Raw genomic sequence first — 22,463 nt, 5'->3', positions numbered from 1 at the left:
CTCTTCAATTATCGAATTTTATTCAGAGACAGCAGGACACTTTGGCTACTTCTGTGTAAATGTATTTGGATTCTGTGTTAGATTGGAATGCTGAAGGAGCAATTAATAGTACTCGGTAGAAAGATCTGAAATGGACTAATTTTATTCCTGTTTGATAGAAACTCTGGTCCAAGGATTAACATTAACAATACATTAGTCAGAGTTTCAGTTGGTACTTGTTGATGTTCTCCTTGATTTTTTCTGACTGTGTGTATTGAAAAAAGCAAATTCAGTGTTATGTGATCAATTAATGAAACTGAGGATTATGCTGCTGCCTCTTTGCTCCTTTCAGCTGCCACCCATTGTCTGGTGAGTGTTCCTGTCGAGCGGGCTGGACTGGGCTGTACTGCAATGAGACCTGTCCCCCTGGCTTTCATGGAGAGAGCTGTCAGCAAATCTGCATCTGTCAGAATGGAGCTGATTGTGACAGTGTCAGCGGCAAATGTGTTTGTGCTCCAGGATTTAAGGTGAGTGGTTTTATTTATATACATTATATAGTTATAATAAAGAGAGATAATTATTAGCTTTTTAATAATTTATTGGAGATGCTGTGCTGCAGCTTCATCACATGATGCCACAAGACTGTGAGATTAAATGTTGTGCCCACGATTCCCCCACTGCTGACATGCCAACTTCAGCCATGCCACCAAGGAGAGACAATGAGCAAGATCCTGATACTTTCCCATGGATGGAAGGAGAACTGGAGGGAGAATCATCACTAGAGTGCCATCACCTACTTCCTGGCACCTGGCTCAAGAATGGCAAAGATGGAGTCGTGGGAACAGGTTGCTCACCTATTTGGCTGCAATTGGTGCATGCCTGTGAAACTAAACCAAAACATTATATATTGAGCAGAACAACGCAAATCACTTTTTCATATACAATCCATTATACAATGTGATTGGTTTACAACAATAGATGAGACATACATTTAAATTTGTAAAAAGTAAACTTAAATATTAGGAGGAATTTCTTTGCTCGAAGGATGATAAATGCTTGGAATAATTTTGCCAGACAAGATGTTGAGGTAAAAACATGGGACTGTTCAAAATGTAGCTTGATGCAATAACGGGAGAGCTTGGGCATGGGAGGAATGAGTTTCAATTGCCTTTTCTTGTCCTTCATTTTTCTTGTGTTCTGATTACCTGCAAATCAAATATTTTCTCTGAGAAAGCCAACTGGGAAAGAGACATCTGTCACTCATAACACTCAAGACCTTCCTAGCTTCCCATAAAGACACAACAAAGCTGGTTTTGTGGGAATAGATGATTATTCTTATATTATACTCAGAAAATACAAACACAGCAAAAGTAGACTGTGAGAGGGACCTCGAAAGAGCTGCATCGAATGATGAACGCGAGCCCATCTGTGAAGCAAGGCACGCTGTTGGGAAGAGTTTCAACTTTACTGACTGGGCATGAAGCATTGCCTGGGGGAGCATGGAAAGGAAAATCTGGCGAGGAGCTCTGCACACCTCTAACAGAAGCAGCCAGATTTTCCTTCCATTTATTTCAATGGAAGGAAAATCCTGTAGGTTCTGTTAGGGGCATGTGAGCCCGGCACCGAGGAGAAGTGCCGGGCTCTTGGAACGCAGCCGGCACTCCACGGGGGGGGTTCAGGAGGCCGGGGTCGGGAGCGCAGCAGGTGCTGGCAGGCGGCCAACAACAAAAATGGCTGCCCCGCACCTCTCCTTTAATTTGCGCCTCCCCGGCCGCAGGTAGGCCCCACTGAACCGGTCGGACATAGCGTCCGGCGGTAAATCAGGAGGCGCTTCCAAATATCGCGGCCGGGGCGTCAGCGGGGCGCTGCGCACACCGATGACGTCATTGCTAACGGCTAGCGCCACCACTAACGTCCCTCGGAATTTAGCGGGAGGCGTGGACAGTGCCGCGCCCGGGCGCCAGTTGGGTTGCGACCCACTTAGCGCCCTCTTAAGGCGCTAACGGGTGGCGCAGCCAACTGAATTTCTCCCCCATAGTGCCTTTCGCCACCTCAGGACATCCCAAAGCACTTTACATCCAATGAAGTACTTTTGTAATGCAGTCAGTTTGAGTGCAGCAAGGTCCCACAAACAGCAATGTGATGATGACCTGTCTGCTTTTTGGTTTTGGTTGAGGGATAAGTATTGATCAGGACACCGGGGAGAACTCCCCTGCTCTTCTTCAGTTAGCGCATGGGATCTTTTACATCCACCTGAGAGGGCAGACGGGGCCTCGGTTTTACCTCTTATCTGAAAGACGGCACCTTGACAGTGCAGTGCTCTCTCAGTGCTGCACTAGATTATGTGCTCATGTCTCTGGAGTGAGACTTGAACCCACAAGTTTCTGACTCAGAGGTGAGAGTGCTACCACTGAGCCAAAGCTGACACTGAAATAAAACAGGAAATACTGGAAATACTCAGGGAATGGTAATGGGACAAGTAAAGAAACAAAAGATGGATCTAGAGGAGATGTAAATGGGAAGAGCAGAATCATTACCAACAGCTTCAGCCCAAAATATTGGGGGCAGTGATTATGATCTGAAATTGTTGAACTCAATGTTCAACAATTGTGTCATGGCTGAATGGCTGCACAGCTTAGAAGAGGAATTAAAGAGCATAGACAGGTGGAACCAAGGTTATCAATTCAATTACATTTTTATTTGTCATATATGCAGCAGACGTGTGTGCTGCACAATGAAATGTTGATTTTTACGAGTATTTGAGAGGACTGAGGCAGGAAATTGAAATAAGCGACTGGTGACTAAGGGAATTCAGAGAATTGCAATTGCAGTCCAAGTGGCAAATGCAGTACAGGAAAGGACAGCTTGGTGGACAAACGTTGGTTCCAGCCTTTCATTAAAACTGTATCATACCAATTATTGTGCTCTCTAGTGGCTTATAAACAACAACTACTTGTATTTATATAGCGCCTTTAACATAGTAAAACGTCCCAAGGTGCTGCACAGGAGTATTGTAAGACAAAAAATTTGACACCGAGCCACATAAGGAGAAATTAGGGCAGGTGACCAAAAGTTTGGTCAAAGAGGTAGGTTTTAAGGAGCATCTTAAAGGAGGAAAAAGTGATAGCAAGGCGGAGAGGTTTCGGCAGGGAATTCTAGAGCTTAGGGCCTAGGCAACAGAAGGCACGGCCACCAAAGGTTGAGGGATTATAATCAGGGATGCTCAAGAGAGCAGAATTAGAGGAACGCAGATATCGGGGGGGGGGGTGGTTGTGGGGCTGAAGGAGATTACAGAGATAGGAAGGGGCGAGGCCATGGAGGGATTTGAAAACAAGGATGAGAATTTTGAAATCGAGGCGCTGCTTAACCTGGAGCCAATGTAGGTCAGCGAGCACAGGGGAGTGATGGGTGAATGGGACTTGGTGCGAGTTAGGACACGGGCAGCAGAGTTTTGGATGACCTCAAGATGACCAAACATTCCTTCATTTGCAATTCTGGCTTGTTTTATACACATCTGTAGATAGTGATAACGGCTCAGGCCATTCGGGAAGAATGTAGCCCACACAATTGCATTATTAATTTTAAGACATTTATTTATTTATTTTGAAACTCTACAGATACTGCAGATGTCCTGCTGCTGAAAGGGAAAAGTACATTCTGTGCATCTGTAATTCTCCATAATCTAAAGTGGCAAGTGCTGGCTGCGGTGTTCAGATCTCTCAGCAGGTCACCTGGTGACATCAAAAGTGCCATCTCAGATTGAGATGGAGGCACACCACCCTTCTCATGTTGATTTATAATTTATTTATAATTTTTAAGACAAAGTATGGCTTCTGTTCTGTGAATACAGCTGGAATTTACTTTTAAAAGAATTGTGGAAGTCACATGATGAACAGAATCCACATTAATATCACCTTCATGACCAAAGAGGGGTACAGCATCATTGCCTTATGCTGCCGAGTATAGCGCTTGCGTAGCTCGTGGTCTGTCTGTGATCTTAGATGTGCGAGGAGGAGAAGCTAAATGTGTTCCTCCCACATGGAGGGAGAGAGAATCTGATTCGGAAAATCTGACCGCCTCCCAGCAGTTAGTTAAAGAGCAGCATTGGCGAAGGACTACTTGCCTTCTCGGGCCAGAGGATGGGATGAGGTTTGGATAAGGAATTCCTCCTGTGAATGTTTCCGCTTTATAGAAAGTGATCACGCCATTCTTATAAATAGCAAATAGTTTGTTCAGGGGGAGTTTATGCAATGGAAAGTGCACAGGCATTAATTAGGATGATAATTAACATCAACAGCTTGCAGTCTGACACGGAAAAATTGCTATTGAATAACAAGCTTCATGACACATCATGTAATGAAATCAGAACAGCAGAACCTATTCTGCCACGCATCCTTGCATGTGTCATTTTTTGTGCCTGATTCCCTTTATTTAACTTCAGGTATGCATACCTGGCATTTAATGATTACAGGTACTAAAACTGGCTTCAGCCATCAAGTGCTGTGTCAGCCAGAGCAATGCACTGAATGCTTGCGCAGTAAGTGTGATATCTTGCACTCAGTTAAATGACAGGATTTTTTTCCACAAGCTTTCGGAATTACATTAGTCGACCACAAAATGTGATATCCTGTAGAAAGACGGATGAATAAAAAGCCATCAGTTTGTTGAAATGAGCCAAGTTGCAGCCAGGGGTGAATTTCCAATTTCTCCCGCTTGTCCGCGTAACTTCGGTGGAAGAGTCATGGAAACCCTGGAAAAACGACACTGTTCACTGGGGTTTCCACAGCTCTTCCGCCGAAGCTATAGCGGACAAGCGGGAGAACTCCGCAGAAACTCAGCCCATTATTTGTAAAGGGCTCCTATCAGCAAGATTAGGACAAAAACAAATCACATCTTCAATAAAAAGGGATGGTCACTGTAAAATATCACAGGCAAGGCACACGGGGGGAATAAATGATAGTATGACACTAAGAGTAAGCACCACTAATCCAGCCCTGATTTCACATATGCTTTGACAGTTGACCATTTATGATCCATTAAACTGTTGATGAGGATGGTTTAATACCAGTGGGCATTGAGTGTCAGGAATGGCCTGTGGACTTGCTCAAATAAATAAGTACACTGTGATACTTCAAATGGTCCGTCCATTTGAGCTAAAGTGACTCATTTGTTGTGTCAGCCTTGCCTCAGTGGTTACTCTCTCACTTCTGAAGGTCATGAGCTCAAGTCCCATTTCAAATGAGACGTTAAACCGAGGCCCTGCCTGCCCTCTCAGGTTGGTGTAAAAGATACCATGACACTATTCAAAGAATAGCGAGAGTTCTCCTCATGTCCTAGCCATTATTTATTCTTCAACCAATACCACTGAAAATAACAGATTAACTGGTCATTTATCTCATTGCTGTTTCTGAGACATTGCCGTGTGCAAATTGGCTGTCGCATGTCCCTATATTACAACCGTGACTACAGTAATTCATTGACTGTGAAGCGCTTTGGGATGTCCTAAGGTTGTGAAAGGTGCTATATAAATGCTGGTTCTTTATTTCTGTTTTGTTGCTGGGCTCCACTTTTAGTCACAGAATGATATAAATTTACAGCACAGAGGAGGCCTTTCAGCCCATCGTGTCCGTGCCGGCCGACAAAGAGCTCTCCAGCCTAATCCCACTTTCCAGCACTTGGTCCGTAACCTTGTAGGTTATGGCACTTCAAGTACATATCCAAGTACTTTTTAAATGTGATAAAGGTCTCTGGGGGAAAAATTCAGTTGTTTGCGCCTCCCGCTAATGCCTTAAGAGGGCGCCAATTGGGGCGCAAAGCAACTAGAGGCCAGGCGTGGCGATGTATGTGCCGCTCGCAAAATTAACTAGACATTTTGCGGTGGCACTAAACACTACCACCACAATCTCCTGCACCGGCAGATTGTGACGTCAGTCTAGTGCGCAATGCCCCGTTAGCGCCCCGGACCGGATATTGAGTGGCGCCCCCTGCCTTACCGCCTGCCGCTAGCAACGACAGGTTGAGGGGAGCGTTATGCTGTCAGAAAGGGACTAGGGGAGCGCTATTTAAAGGCGACCACTTCCTGCCTTTTTTTGTCGGTGACATTTTTGCACCACGCAGTCCGAGAGAGAGTGAGAGAGAGAGACTTCTGGAGAGATTCAACGCTGTGTGAAGGAGTTTTGAGTACTGAGCAGCACTTTGCAGGTTTATTTTGATTTTCCCTTCCTTGCTTCGCCAGCGCTCTGAGGTAGCGCCTCGCTGCTCGGCCTTTGCGCCTTAAGACAGGTGTGAAGCGCCTGATTTAGCGCTCCAATCACCTCCAGGGGCGATAAAAGCCAAGTTTGCTGTCGGAGGCGATAATTAGCGCCAGGCGCGGAACTTTGCGCACGGCCGATAACAGCGCTCCAAATGGGGCGATACCGAATTTTTCCCCCAGAGACCACCCTTTCAGGCAATGCGTTCCAGACCTCCACCACCCTCCTGGTGAAAATATTTCTCCTCAAATCCCCTCTAAACCTCCGACCAATTACTTTAAATCTATGCCCCCTGGTTATTGACCCTTGTGCTAAGGGAAATAGGTCCTTCCTATCCACTCTATCTAGGCCCCTCATAATTTATACACCTCAATTAGGTCTCCCCTCATCCTCCCCTGTTCCAAAGAAAACAACCCTAGCCTATCCAATCTTTCCTCATAGCTAACATTCCCCAGCCCAGGCAACATCCTTGTAAATATCCTCTGCACCCTCTCTGGTGCATTCACATCCTTCTTGTAATGTGGTGACCAGAACTGCACGCAGTATTCTAGCTGCGGCCTAACTAGTGTTTTATACAGTTCAAGCATAACCCCCCTGCTCTTATATTCTATGCCTCAGCTAATAAAGGCAAGTATCCAGTATGCCTTCTTAACCACCTTATCTACCTGTCATAGAAACGTAGAAACATAGAAGATAGGAGCAGGAGTAGGCCATTCGGCCCTTCGAGCCTGCTCCGCCATCCAATGAGATCATGGCTGATCATCCAAATTCAGTACCCTGTCCCTGCCTTCTCCCCATATCCCTTGATCCCTTTAGCCTCAAGAAATATATCCAACTCTTTCTTGAATATATTTAATGAACTGGCCTCCACCGCCCTCTGTGGCAGAGAATTCCACAGGTTCACCACTCTCTGGGTGAAGAAATTCCTCCTCATTTCAGTCCTAAATGGCTTACCCCTTATCCTTAGACTGTCCTGCTACCTTCAGGGATCTGTGGACATGCACTCCAAGATCCCTCTGATCTTCTGCACTTCTCAGTGTCCTACCATTTATAGTATATTCCCTTGCCTTGTTAGCCCTCTCCAAATGCATTACCTCACACTTCTCCAGACTGAATTCCATTTGCCACTGTTCTGCCCACATGACCAGTCCATTGATATCTTCCTGCAGTCTGCAGCTTTCTTCTTCATTATCAACCATATGACCAATTTTTGTATCATCTGCAAGCTTTTTAATCATACTTCCTACATTCAAGTCTAAATCATTGATATATACCACAAAAAGCAAAGGACCCAGTACTGAACCTTGCAGAATCCCACTGGAAACAGCCTTCCACTCACAAAAACACCCTTTGACCATTACCCTTTGTTTCCTGCCTCTGAGCCAATTTTGGATCCAACTTGCCACTTTGCCTTGGATCCCATGGGCTTTTACTTTCGTGACCAGTCTGCCGACCTTGCTAAAATCCATGTAGACTACATCAAATGCAGTACCCTCATCGACCCTCCTTGTTACCTCCTCAAAAAATTCAATCGTTAGTCAGACATGATCTTCCCTTAAAAAATCCATGCTGACTGTCCTTGATTAATCTGTGTCTTTCTAAATGAAGATTTATCCTGTCCCTCAGAATTTTTTTCAATAATTTTCCCACCACCGAGGTTAGGCTGACTGTCCCGTATTTACCCAGTCTGTCCCTTTCTCCCTTTTTAAACAACGGTACCACGTTAGTAGCCCTCTGGTACCATAGGGAACAGTAGCATAGTGGTAATGTCACTGGGCTAGTAATCCAGAGGCCTGGACTAATGATCCAGAGATGTGAGTTCACATCCCACCACGGCAGCTGGAGAATTTAAATTCAGTTAATTAAATAAATCTGGAATAAAAAGCTAGTATCAGTAATGGTGACCATGAAACTATCGGATTGTCGTAAAAACCCATCTGGTTCACTTTAGGATTCCTTTAGGGAAGGAAATCTATTTGATTCCAGACCCACACAGCAATGTGGTTGACTCTTAAATGGCAATAATAAGAATGAAACCGGACGGACCCGTCAATGGCACACCCAGCCCAGTCGACCCTGCAAAGTCCTCCTCACCAATATCTGGGGACTTGTGCCAAAATTGGGAGAGTTGTCCCACAGACTAGTCAAGCATAGTCATACTCACAGAATCATACCATTCAGCCAATGTCCCAAACTCCTCCATCACAGTGGTATACAGTCGGAAAGGAGTGGCCCTGGGAGTGCTCAACATTGACTCATGGCTTCAGGTCAAGGACACCTCCTGCTGATTACCACCTACCGCCCTCTCTCAGCTGATGAATCAGTACTCCTCCATGTTGAACACCACCTGGAAGAAGCACTGAGAGTAGCAAGGGCATAGAATGTACTCTGGGTACCAATCACCAAGAGTGGCTCGGTAGCTCCACAAGCTGGCCGAGTCCTGAAGGACATAACTGCCAGTCTGGACCTACGACAGGTGGTGAGAGAACCAACAGGAGGAAAAAACCTACTTGACCTCGTCCTCACCAATCTACCTGTTGCAGATGCATCTGTCCATGACAGTATTAGTAGCAGTGTCCACCGCACAGACATTATGGAGACGAAGTCCCGTCTTCACACTGAGGACACCCTCCATCATGTTGTGTGGCACTACCACCGTGATAGATTCAGAACAGATCTAGCAGCTCAAAACTGGGCATCCATGTAGACGCTGTGGGCCACCACAATCTGTAACCTCAAGGCCCGGCATGTCCCTCACTCTACCAATACCATCAAGTCAATAAAGAGTGTAGAAGAGCATGCCAGGAGCAGCACCAGGCGTACCTAAAAATGAGGTGCCAACCTGGGGAAGCTGCAACACAGGACTACATGCATGCTAAAAAGTGGAAGCAGCATGCTATAGACAGGGCTAAGCGATCCCACAATCAACGGATCAGATCAAAGCTCTACAGTCCTGCCACATCCAGTCATGAATGGTGGTAGACCATTAAACAACTAACGGGAGGAGGAGGCTCCATGAATATCCCCATCCTCAATGATGGTGGAGCCCAGCACGTGAGTGCAAAAGTTAAGGCTGACGCATTTGCAGTCATCTTCAGCCAGAGTGGATGATCCATATCAGCCTCCTCCTGAGGTCCCCACCATCACAGAAGCCAATCTTCAGCCAATTCGATTCACTCCACGTGATATCAAGAAACGGCTGACCATACTGGATACAGCAAAGGCTATGGGCCCTGACAACATCCCGGCTATCGTGCTGAAGACTTGTGCTCCAGAACTAGCCGCACCTCTAGCCAAGCTGTTCCAGTACAGCTACAACACTGGCATCTATCCGACAATGTGGAAAACTGCCCAGGTATGTCCTGTCCTCAAAAAGCAGGACAAATCCAATCCAGCCAATTACTGCTTCATCAGTCTACTCTTAATCATCAGCAAAGTGAAGGAAGGTGTCATCGACAGTGCTGTCACGAGGCACCTGCTCACTGATGCCCAATTTGGGTTCCGCCAAGACAACTCGGCTCCTGACCTCATTACAGCCTTGGTCCAAACATGAACAAAGGAGCTGAATTCCAGAGGTGAGGTGAGAGTGACTGCCCTTGACATCAAGGCAGCATTTGACCGAGTGTGGCATCAAGGAGCCCTAGTAAAACTGAAGTCAGTGGGAATCGGGGGCAAAACTCTTCACTGGCTGGAGTCATACCTAGCACAAAGGAAGATGGTTGTGGTGATTGAAGGTCAATCATCACAGCCCCAGGACATATTGGCAGGAGTTCCTCAGGGCAGTGTACTAGGCCCAACCATCTTCAGCTGCTTCATCAATGGCCTTCCCTCCAACATAAGGTCAGAAATGGGGATGTTCGCTGATGACTGCACAGTGTTCAGCACCATTCACAACTCCTCAGATAATGCAGCAGTCCATGCCCACATGCAACAAGACCTGGACGATATTCACAGAATCACAGAAACCCCACAATGCAGATAGAGGCCATTTCAGCCCATCGAGCCTGCACCGACACATATCCCACCCGATCCCCGTAACCCCTACACCAACACATATCCCACCCTATCCCCGTAACCCCACGTATTTAATCCCCCTAACACTAAGGGTCAATTTATCATAGCCAATCAACCTAACCCGCACATCTTTGGACTGTGGGAGGAAACCGGAGCACCCGGAGGAAACCCACGCAAACACGGGGAGAATGTGCAAACTCCACACAGACAGTCACCCGAGGCCAGATTCGAACCCGGGTCCCTGGCGCTGTGAGGCAACAGTGCTAACCACTATGCCACCGTGCTGGGCCGATTAGTGGCAGGTAACATTCGTGCCCCAGAAGTGCCAGGCAATGACTATCTCTAACAAGCGAGAGTCTAACCACCGCCCCTTGACATTCAACGGCATTACCATCGCCGAATCCCCCACCATCAACATCCTGGGGGTCACCATTGACCAGAAACTTAACTGGATCAGCCACATAAACGCTGTGGCAACAAGAGGCTAATTATTCTGCAGCAAGTGTCTCACCTCCTGACTCCCCAAAGCCTTGCCCCCATCCAGAAGGCACGAGTAAGGAGTGTGATGGAATACTCTCCACTTGCCTGGATGAGTGCAGCTCCAACATCACTCAAGAAGCTCGACACCATCCAGAACAAAGCATCCCGCTTGATTGGCACCCCATCCACCACCTTAAACATTCACTCCCTCCACCACCAGCGCACTGTGGCTGCAGTGTGTACCATCTACAAGATGCACTGCAGCAACTCGCCAAGGCTTCTTCAGCAGCACCTCCCAAACCCGCGACCTCTTCCACCTAGAAGGACAAGGGCAGCAGGCGCATAGGAACACCACCACCTCCAAGTTCCCCTTCAAGTCACACACCATCCTGACTGGGAAATATATCGCCGATGCTTCATCGTTGCTGGGTCAAAATCCTGGAACTCCCTCCCTAACAGCACTGTGGGAGCACCTTCACTACACAGACTACAGCGATTCAAGAAGGCGGCTTGCCAGTGACGCCCACATCCCATAAATGAATTTTTTTTAAACCTGTAGCCAGTGGGGATTGGAAAATGATGGTCAGAGCCTCTGCTATTTCCTCTCTTACTTCTCTTAACAGTCTGGGATACATTTCATCTGGGCCTGGGGATTTATCCACTTTCAAAGATGCTGAACCCCTTAATACTTCCTCTTTCATTATGTTTATTTCATCTAATATTTCCCATGTCAATTTCATGTCTGTTTCACTCATCTTCTTGTCAGGTTCTCTTAGAACCAGAGACATAAGGAATGATTGAAATAATGGGCCAGAAATTAGGATCGGGTGCTTGCCGCGCGTGCAAGCCCCCGATGTGCACTCACCCGGCGCGCCGACATCTGAAGCCTGGGCCTGCTTGGAATTCCTGTCACTGGCCCGGTTCAGATGTCGGCGCGATGTGCTTGCCTGATCCAGCGGCGTAGTTAGTGCGATGTGCCGGCTGGGATCAGGTGAGCACTGTGCAGCCAATCAGGGGAGGGGAAACTTCATTCATGAGTTTGATAGTAAGGACTGTCAAACTCATGAAAAGTACGGGCGCCCAAAAGACTAGTTTAACTTTAAATAAAATTTTAAAAAACATCCCAATAGTTAAATAAACTATAAATAACTTTAAAAAACTATTTTAAACAATTAATAAAATTTTTGAAAAAAATAATTTTTTAAGAAATCGGGTCTAAAAATAAACTTACCTTACTGTAAAGTCCTTAAAAACAATGAAGCTGTGGAAAAAATGTAATAATTTTAAATAATAGACCACTTACCTTCAAGAATCCAGTCCTTACGCCTCCTTTTTATATGTGTAAAAAGTTCAGACCCTTGCACACGGGCAAACCTGTCAAAAAGAAGGAAGTTCAACTCTGCGCGCACGCGTTGGACCTCTGAAACCCTTGGAGGAAATGCCGGTTTCCCGTGCATGCGCTGTGCATGCTGAAATCCGGCACTTCCAACAGGCCCACGCGTGAGTACCCCGTCCGTACTCACGCGTTGGGACCAGAATTACTGGCCCAATATGAAGATTTGAGATTAAATAATTATATTGAAATATCTAGGCAAGTGGAGGATACTTACCGCATTGTAGAGTGCACTGAATAGAATTATTTTTACAGTGACCAAACTTTTGAAACACTGAACTCAAATTCAAAGGCTATTTATTTACTTTAGGTCTGAAATGTGAATTAATTGAGGTGAGGAGCGTTAATGCTGAGGAATAGACCACTTTTCTACTCTTGGCACTCAATGTCAACTTAAGCTCTCTTAGATCAGGTACAACGTGCACCAGTGAATCACTTTATTCTGCCCCAACAATATGCATTGACCCAACCTCAGCAGAACATCCTCAGCTGCACCAGTCTGACATTTCATTTTCCACACCAGCCATCTATGTGGCTTCTCCGGAGAGAGACCGCTATTTTTAGTGCGGAATTATGGGCAGCTTTGTGCTATCATCCACTCCCACTAGTAACTGGGTTGTGACTTCCCACGCCTATTTCACTTAGGATCCTTGTGACCAATAATGATGGGAGAATTTCATCCCCTCAATCTGGGCTAGATTTGAACTCGGGTCAAACCTTCCACAGTTTTGTTTTACAAAGCCCACAGTGGTAGTAAAATAAAAGGAGCAGTTTATGGGCAGAGTGCTGAAATATACTGAACACAAAGTCCAACACCGCCTTCAGTGTGCCAGTGCAGCCTTCGGTCGCCTGAGGAAGAGAGTGTTTGAAGACCAGGACCTCAAACCCAGCACCAAGCTCATGGTCTACAGAGCAGCAGTGATACCCGCCCTGCTGTATACCTCAGAGACATGGACCACGTACAGCAGGCACCTCAAAGCACTGGAGATGTACCACCAACGCTGCCTCCGCAAGATCCTGCAAATCCATTGGCAGGATAGGCGCACCAACGTCAGTGTTCTTGCTCAGGCCAACATCCCCAGCATCGAAGCTTTGACCACGCTCAATCAGCTCCGATGGACGGGTCACATTGTCTGCATGTCCGATACGAGACTCCCAAAACAAGCGCTCTACTCGGAGCTCCGGCAAGGCAAGAGAGCCCCAGGTGGGCAGAGGAAACGCTTCAAGGACACCCTCACAAAAGTGTAACATGCCCACCGACACCTGGGAATCCCTGGTCCAAGACCGCGCAAAGTGGAGGAGAAGCATCTGGGAAGGCGCTGAACACCTCGAGTCTCTTCGCCGGGAGCAAGCAGAAGCCAAGCACAGGCAGCGCAAGGAGCGCACGTCAACCCAAGCACCCCACCCACCCACCCCTTCAACCACCGTCTGCCCCACCTGTGACAGAGACTGTAGGTCCGACATTGGACTCATCAGTCACCTGCGAACTCATTTTTAATGTGGAAGCAAGTCATCCTCGGTTCCGAGGGACTGCCTAAGAAGAGAAGAAGAAGAACCGATCACAAAGTGGTAGGGCATGTTTTGTTTTTCTATTGAAATTCCCCATTGCTCCTAATCTGAAGCTGGGCCCTGGGGCAGGACGTGAGAGACGGAGGCTCACTCCAGAAAACCAACGCAGAATGAAAAATGGCAATCAAAAGTGAAAGTGGAGCAAATAGGATACAGTGAATCTAGCCTATTTAATAACCAGCTGTGAGATTGACATGGGCATTAATTAGAGAGGTAATCTCATAACATAGAGTCTGATTGATTTATTAATTTACTCTTGGGACCATCATTTCTTGAATGAGAGGGTGGGTCGCCATCCAGCTATCAAGCCTGCTGGCAGTTAAGCTGTGCAGCCAATGACTAGGGGACATACAAGATTAGACTAGTATGACTCACCCTCCAATCTTCTTTCCATCCCTGTGGGGAAATAGCTGCTCTTTGCTCAGCAGTTCCCTGTAATGACACAGTTAAGATTGGGAGTTGCTCATGGCTGTACACATCCATCCTACAGCGATATAGTGCGACCTGCTGGAGCTCCAGTGAGCTGCTACACGTCACTCCTGCATATCTTAAATTTAATTCTGGTGACTAGTTTTTCCAGAGCCTGTGAGGTTCATGAAACAGTTTAGCGACGCAGTTTCAAGCACTGTTGCTGAGAGTCAAATGTCCCCTACAAAACATGGCATTACTGTGGTGTCACTCTATACTTTTAGCACTGACAATATAAAGAGGACCAATGCAATTCCAAAGGGATTGGAGTACATCATCTGGGTCCCAAAGATTTGAAAGACTATTGGCCCAACTCACCCAGCTGCAATGGTTGCATTTTCCAAACGTAGCACATTCGCAAAGAAATGCCATGATTTGCATTGCCCCCCCCCCGAGAACTGCCCAGCTCCCCCCCCCGCGAACTGCCCAGCTCCCCCCCCCCGAGAACTGCCCAGTTCCCCCCCGAGAACTGCCTAGCTCCCCCCACCGAGAACTGCCCAGCTCCCCCCCCCGAGAACTGCCCAGCTCCCCCCCCCCGAGAACTGCCCAGCACCCCCCCCGAGAACTGCCCAGCTCCCTCCCCCCCCGAGAATTGCCCAGCTCCCCCCCCCGAGAACTGCCCAGCTCCCCCCCCCGAGAACTGCCCAGCTCCCCCCCTGAGAACTGCCCAGCTCCCCCCCCGAGAACTGCCCAGCTCCCCCCCCCGAGAACTGCCCAGCTCCCCCCCCGAGAACTGCCCAGCTCCCTCCCCCCCGAGAACTGCCCAGCTCCCCCCTCGAGAACTGCCCAGCTCCCCCCCCCGAGAACTGCCCAGCTCCCCCCCCCCGAGAACTGCCCAGCACCCCCCCCGAGAACTGCCCAGCTCCCTCCCCCCCCCCGAGAACTGCCCAGCTCCCCCCCCGAGAACTGCCCAGCTCCCCCCCCCGAGAACTGCCCAGCTACCCCCCGAGAACTGCCCAGCTCCCCCCCCCGAGAACTGCCCAGCTCCCCCCAAACCCCAGCAGTCTGGGCTGTATTTGAACCCAGGTTCTGTGGGTGAAAGAACACTCCAACCAACTGCATTACACAGTCCCTAGTCTTAATAAAACTTTCTTAAAGCCATTTATTACCTTCCCCCATCCCTTTGTTGGTCTCTAAACAACGTGCATCATCCCGGCCCTTTGATTTCCACTTGCTAACTGCCATTTTAGCTGAATGTGATGCAGGAGGCCTAAAAACAGAGAGGAAATATCATGGGGGTAGATTTTTTCCCTCTGCAGACTTCGGACGGCCGGCCAGAGTTCCATTAGTCATCCAATAGTCCTGGCAGGAAGCCTGGTCCATTTTGAAGGCTGGACCCCATTAGCATTCAGCCATCAGGCTGTGGGTGGAAAATCAGCGTTCCAGGGAATCCCGCTAGCTCTATGCCACCACAATATCGAAAAACCAGAAGAAGGCAGGTCTGAGGGGATCCAATCTCGGGTGAGGGGTGGGGGTGACCTGGAATAGCAGCAGCAGTGACCCAGGCTGGTATTCTGGAACCCGAATAAGCACAGCTGTTCTTCCCAGCCCCACAAAAATACAGTAAAACTTACCTGTGGGCTCCTCTCCGACTGGACCAGCCAGCTGATACTGGGTGGAACGTGCCTGGTGCAGTACTGTCCTAAAAAGGCAAATGTGTCCTATGTACGTCATAGCATCCTGATTTGCATATTAATAGGGCCTGACTCTGGATACTGGATGGGATAAAAATTGATAAGGAGGAGGTACTAGAAAGGCTGGCTGTACTGAAAGTAGATAAGTCACCAGGACCAGGTGGGATGCTGAGGGAAGTAAAGGTGGAAATTGCGAGGGACTGGCCATAATCTTCCAATCCTCCTTGGATACGGGGCTGGTGCCAACGGACTGGGGAATTGCAAACGTTACACCCTTGTTCAAAAAAGGGTGTCAGGATAAACCCAGCAACTACAGGCCGGTCAGTTTAACCTCGGCAGTGGGGAAGCTTTTAGAAACGATAATCTGGGACAAAATTAACAGTTACTTGAACAAGTATGGATTAATTAAGGAAAGCCAGCATGGATTTGTTAAAGGCAACTAACTAACTGGATTGAGTTCTTTATGAGGTAGCAGAGAGGGTTGATGAGGGCAATGCGGTTGATGTGTACATGGGCTTCCAAAAGGTGTTTGATAAAGTGCCACATAATAGGCTTGCCAGCAAAGTTAAATCCCATGGAATAAAAGGGACAGTGGCAGCATGGATACGAAATCGGTTAAGTGACAGGAAACAGTAGTGGTGGTGAACGGTTGTTTTTCGCACTGGAGGAAGATATACAGTGGTGTTCCCCAGGGGTCGGTTGTAGGACCACTGCTTTTCTTGATATATATTAATGACTTAGACTTGGGTGTACGGGGCAAAATTTCAAAATTTGCAGATGACACAAAACTTGGAAGTAGAGTGATAGATTTCAAGAAGACATAGACAGGCTGGTGGAATGGGCAGACACGTAGCAGATGGAATTTAATGCAGAAAAGTGTGAAGTGATACATTTTGGTAGGAAGAATGAGGAGAGGCAATATAAACTAAAGAGTACAATTCTAGAGGGGGTGCATGTGCACAAATCGTTGAAGGTGGCAGGGCAGGTTGAGAAAGTGGTTAAAAAAGCATTTGGGATCCTGGGCTTCATAAATAGAGGCATAGGGGGTGATTTTCTCAGCCCCAAGGAGGCGGGTATAAAGGCGGGTCTGCCGGGAAAATGGCAGAATTTGGGGGCGGGTGCCCAGCCCGCCCCCAACCCACCTCTGTGCCCTCTTGCCGGGAGGCGGGAAGCAGTTGTACAGGGCCTTGGTGAGGCCACATCTTGTGTATTGTGTGCAGTTTTGGTCGCCTTATCTGAGGAAGGATGTTCTTGCCATGGAAGGAGTGCAGCGAAGATTCACCAGGCTGATACCTGGGATGGCAGGAATGACGTATGAGGAGAGATTGGGTCGATTGGGCTTGTACTCGCTGAAGTTTAGAAGAAAGAGGGGATCTCATCGAAACTTATAAAATTCTAACAGGACTAGACAGACTAGATGCTGGAAGGATGTTCCCGATGGTCGGAGAGTCCAGAACCAGGGGTCACAGTCTAAGGATAAGGGGTAAGCCATTTAGGACAGAGATGAGGAGGAATTTCTTCACCCAGAGAGTGGTGAACCTGTGGAATTCGCTGCCAAAGAAGGCAGTAGAGGCCAATTCATTAAATATATTCAAGAAGGAGTTGGATATATTTCTTAAGGCTAAAGGGATCAAGGGATATGGAGAGAAGGCAGGAACAGGGTACTGAATTTGGATGATCAGCCATGATCTCATTGAATGGCGGAGCAGGCTCGAGGGGCCGAATGGCCTATTCCTGCTCCTATCTTCCATGTTTCTATGTCCCACGCCAGGTCCCGTCTCCTTGGAGGTGGGAAGGGATTAAAGCCCATTAACTGCCTGTTAACAGGTAGTTAACAGGCAGAAAATAGGATTATCCCCATTTTGTGCCCTGAAGTGGGGGCTTCCCGACCTGGGGGAACCCTGCCAGGGTGTAGGAGGCGAGCAGTGGGTCTGCGGGGGTCAGAGGGGTCTGAAAGTGCGCTGTAGAGGTGAGTGATGGGTGCAAGTGTGGAGTGCTAAGTATGTGAGGTGAGTGTAAAGTGTTATAAAATGTTAACTTACCTTTGTTTCTTGCTGCAGCCTTCAGCCGCTGTGGAGCCAGAGTCCCCGACATTGCCATTGTAGAGATCACAGACTGGCTGCTGCATCCTCTGATGCAATAGTCATCTGATTTCTGCAAAGTTGAAAGGTTTGATGAGTTCTGAACACAAGGACTCATCAAACTACACAGAATGTCAGTGTTTGACAGCTTCACAGAGCTGTCAAACGATGATATTTCTTCTTTCAAAAATTCTTGGCAGATGACACGTCATACGTTGACCTGCTCTGCGACCGGCTTCGCCCTAATTGGCCTGCTGAGCCCGCCGGGCGGGCTTAACAAGGTCAATCGGGGGGGAAATCCCGCTGGTTGGCCAGAAGCTGATGGAGGCAGAACTGAAACCAGACAAGTGGGAGTCCCGCCTCCAAAAGCTCCCCATTGAGAAAATCACCACCATAGAGTACAAAAGCAAGGAAGTTATGATGAACCTTTATAAAACACTGGTTCTGCCTCAACTGGAGTACTGTGTCCAACTCTGGGCACTGCACTTCAGGATGGATGTGAAGGCCTTAGAAACATAGAAGATAGGAGCAGAAGTAGGCCATTCGGCCCCTCGAGCCTGCTCCGCCATTCAATGCGATCATGGCTGATCATCCAAATTCAGTACCCTGTCCCAGCTTTCTCCCCATACCCCTAAGATTTACGAGAATGATTCCAGGGATGAGGGACTTCAGTTACATGGATAGACTGGAGAAGCTGGGGTTGTTCTCCTTAGAGCAGAGAAGGTTGAGAGGAGATTTGATAGAGGTGTTTTAAATTATGAGGGGTCTGGACAGAGTAGATAGAGAGAAACTGTTCCCATTGGGGGAAGGGTCGAGAACCAGAGGACACAGATTGGCAGAAGAACCAAAGGCGACATGAGGAAAATCTTTTTACACAGCGAGTGGTTAGGATCTGGATTGCACTGCCTGAAAGGCTGGTGGAGGCAGATTCAATCGTGGCTTTCAAAGGGGAGTTGGATAAGTACCTGAAGGAAAACAATTTGCAGGGCTACGGGGAAAGGGTGGGGGAGTGGGACTAGCTGAAGTGCTCTTGCAGAGAGCCGGCATGGGCTCGACGGGCCAAATGGCCTCCTTCTGTGCTGTAACCATTCTATGATTCTATGACTCAGGCGGGTGCTCGGCCGCCCAGCGGTAGGTCTGGGCAAGGATCATGGCGGGAACAGGGCGGTAGGTCATTCCCCACCATTTCCACCCCATTCCCGCTGGGCAGGAGACCTCAAAATCTCCCCCTATATTTTTAAAGAAGTGATTCCTAAATATATTCAAATTCATGCCCCTGTTTTGCGTTTAGAGACTTCACTTTTGCCTTTTAAGAGGGAACTTGATGATAATGATATGTCTTTAATAATATTGCATTGCTGATAAACCCGCCTCCTGTTTGTTAATATTCTTTGCTGGAGTGCAGTTTATGATGCTGTCAATGTTCGACTATTAAATAACCTTATCCTCTATACTGGACTCCAGAAATGGGGGAGGTACCTTTTTATAACACATTTATCGGATAATTACAATGCACTGTTCTATGCATTAGACTAGCAGGAGAATTAAAAAATATATATATTTTCCTTTTCAAATATGAGATAATGGTAATAGCTAATCTTCAAAAATATCAAAAAATGGAATGGGACTTTACATACATTCTGGAAACACGCCTTAAGCCAGGAGCTTAAATATCGACTCAAAGCCCAACCTGTCACAGACTCGCATTACCAAAGGAATCCATTTGGTAGGGCAGTTGCAATTGCATCTCCTCTGATATGCATTGAGGGCACTTCCCATGATAGCCTGTATAACCTTCTCACCATCTCAGCAGAGGATTATATTAATAAGGCTCTGGTAAGCATAGCTTCTAATTATCAGCATTTATTGGTAAGAATAAACTGTAATGCAGCGCATGACAAGTGAGAGGTAACAATAATGAGAGTATTATGTTGGACCCTTTTTCTAGAATAGGGATGTAAGTGAAGCAGAGGGACAGCAGAAGGCTTTTGGAGCCTTTGAGCAATACTCAAATGTACTTATTTCTGTAGGCACCATTCCAGCTTAACTGGCATCCTGGTAATAATTTAAATAGAAATATTTTGAAAATTTTCAGTGCGGAATGATTTGGATTTCAAACTTTGTTGACTCAACTAATGCAGAAAGTGAAGCTTTGTACGCTGAGCACAGTAAAAATGCAGTAACTGGCAGAAGGTGACCATGCCATGGGATTGCCCAGTCTTCAGCTTCGTGTCAGGACTTTTAGAAAAGACCAAGACATATAAACACAGTGAGGATCTCTGATTTCTGCAGTATGGGATGGGAGAGATAGGAAGCGCTGGTACAGCACCGTGACAGGCTGTGGCGAGGTAGAGCAGAGTCTGAACATGCTCTCGCTCACGTAGTGAAAAATAGCTTTTGCTTGAAAAGAATGTACTTCCATTGAATGGAGAATAAATCTCCACACGGTGCAGACTTATTCTTGAAGGGATTTTATGACTTGCAGGCACTCGGGCACTGATGTGAGGAATTATTTTTACTTGCCATGAATACATATTTTTAGGCACTAATCTAGTTAGGCTCACCTTGCTCCAGGTTAGTGGAGTGGCTGTAGTAGATACAAGGACAATATCACATCTGTCACCATCTGATCTGGGTCTGTTTTCACATATTCATGATTGCTTATGGATGTATTCATCAAAATGTTCTATTTTTTGTCAAGATCTTCAATTTTAGCCTAATTGTATACTTGCCTATCATTGCTTACTAATGCATGTGCACCTGACTATACGTGTGCACAGAATTTGAGACATGACGTGTGGTGAGTGCACAGTGCTCGGGAGGAACAGGTGACTTTGCACCTCTGGTTCCCAAAGCTCTCCACCACTGGGGGTTTTCCTCACCTCATGTCTGGGTCTGTTGCACTCATTGATAGAGATTGATCGCTGTGATTAGTCGACAACCCCATTATCGTTGGATCGTGCGACTACCAGGATTGGAAAAGGCGAACTAGATGGACCTTGGTCTTTTTTCATCTAGCAATTCCTATCTTTATACTGTATTCTCTAATCTGCAATCTAAGATCTAGTGAAATGCATTTCCTTTGTGTTCCAGGGAGAAGATTGCTCCTTTTCATGCTTTCCCGGTAAATACGGAGCCAACTGTTCATCTTCTTGTAACTGCAAGCACAGTAGTACTTGTTCTCCTATTGATGGTTCTTGTATTTGTAAAGAAGGTATAGACACCTACCCTATTATAACATGTATCATTTTTCTAACATCTCAAATACTCTTTAGCGTGAACTCTGTACTTAACGAGGTGAGGAATGTTAATACTGTACTGGGGTGGAACATTTTTCCTTGTGCTCCCTAATCCAGTGCTTGTAACAAGAGGAAAATTGAACAGCTCACCAGTAGTGCTTGCTTTTCTTTAATATATGCTAGACATAATCTTAGGTTACTGTTGGCATGACATGACTCTCTGTTATCTAGGCTGAAATGTTAATAAACCACCTAGTTATCGGGGAAAAAATCGTACAGTTGTCTCAACAACATCAAGAACTTTCATTTGTATAGTGCCATTAATATAGAAAATATACCAAGGTGCTTTACAGAAGGGTGGTGGATAGGAATAGATAAGAGAATGGACAACAAGCCTTGAAGGAACAGATTAGGAGGGGTGATCAATCATTTGGTCAAAAAGATGGTTTTTAAAGATGGCGAGAGAAGAGGAGGGGTTTAGGGAGGAACTTCCAGAGAGTATGTCCAAGATGGCTGAAAGCTTTGCCACCTATGGTAGGGCGAAGGGAGGGGTCACAGAGTTGCAATACCAAAGAGTGTAGGAGGGGGCTTAATGCTGGAGCAGGTTACAGAGATAAGGTGAGGTGAAGCCATGGAGAGATTTGAAAAGCAGGACAAGAATTTTAACTTTAATGCATTGGGGGACTGGGAACCAATTTAGTTCAGCAAGGACAGGGATAATGAGTGAATGGGAGTTAGTGTGGGACAGGATACAGGTGAGTGCATTTTGGACCAGTTGAAAGTTATGAAGGGTGGAAGATGGGAGGCCAGTGAGTAGCACATTAGAGAACAGAACATATTTTTCTCTATTGGTGCCTGCTGGGTGTCCAACAAGCATAGCGCACACGCAAAGTCTTCAGCCTGCCCCAGGATTCCCTGCAGACCTTCCAGTCTGTAGTGGTCCTGGGGCAGTCCCTTGGTACAAGGTTTCTTCAGGCATCCTACCACTGGGGTGTCCAATAGTCATAGGCAACAGAATATGAGGCCGCAGGCCAGGAATGCCTCTTTAAAATGGGAACACTGGGCATGTGCACACTCCAGGGGCAGGTTTACTGACACTACCTGAGAAAACCCCAGGAAATCGTGGAGCAGCGCAGTGGGAGCAGAGACCTTATCTAACAGGTCTTCAGACCCTTTTCCTTTTTACTGCTTCTACAAAACACCAATTTTCCAGGCAAATTGAAGAGGGAAATCTATCGTGTTGAGTCTAGAGGTGTCAAAAGCATGGATAATGATTTCAGTGACAAAGGACTGAGTTGGGGTGGAGGCAGTGTTGTGGAAGTGGAAATAAGCCATCGAGGTGATGGATAGAATGT

The 22,463-nt window shown here is 47.0% G+C and overlaps 1 protein-coding gene across 1 annotated transcript in view; it reads left to right on the top strand.

The window, feature by feature from the left end:
- megf11 (multiple EGF-like-domains 11) overlaps positions 1 to 22,463 on the top strand; it is a 469,877-nt gene that overhangs the window by 383,775 nt on the left and 63,639 nt on the right. Inside the window, exons 11-12 of the mRNA XM_085968349.1 lie at positions 332 to 506; positions 20,963 to 21,083. Of these exons, the coding sequence (XP_085824475.1) occupies positions 332 to 506; positions 20,963 to 21,083 (296 nt within the window). The remainder of the gene's footprint in view (positions 1 to 331; positions 507 to 20,962; positions 21,084 to 22,463) is intronic.

This window comes from Somniosus microcephalus, chromosome 27 (genome assembly GCF_052327205.1).
Source record: "Somniosus microcephalus isolate GS21.2 chromosome 27, FLI_Smic_1.0, whole genome shotgun sequence".
NCBI lineage: Eukaryota > Metazoa > Chordata > Chondrichthyes > Squaliformes > Somniosidae > Somniosus > Somniosus microcephalus.
The sequence above is the reverse complement of the archived record's forward strand: the minus strand, read 5'-3'. Positions and strand labels throughout refer to the sequence as shown.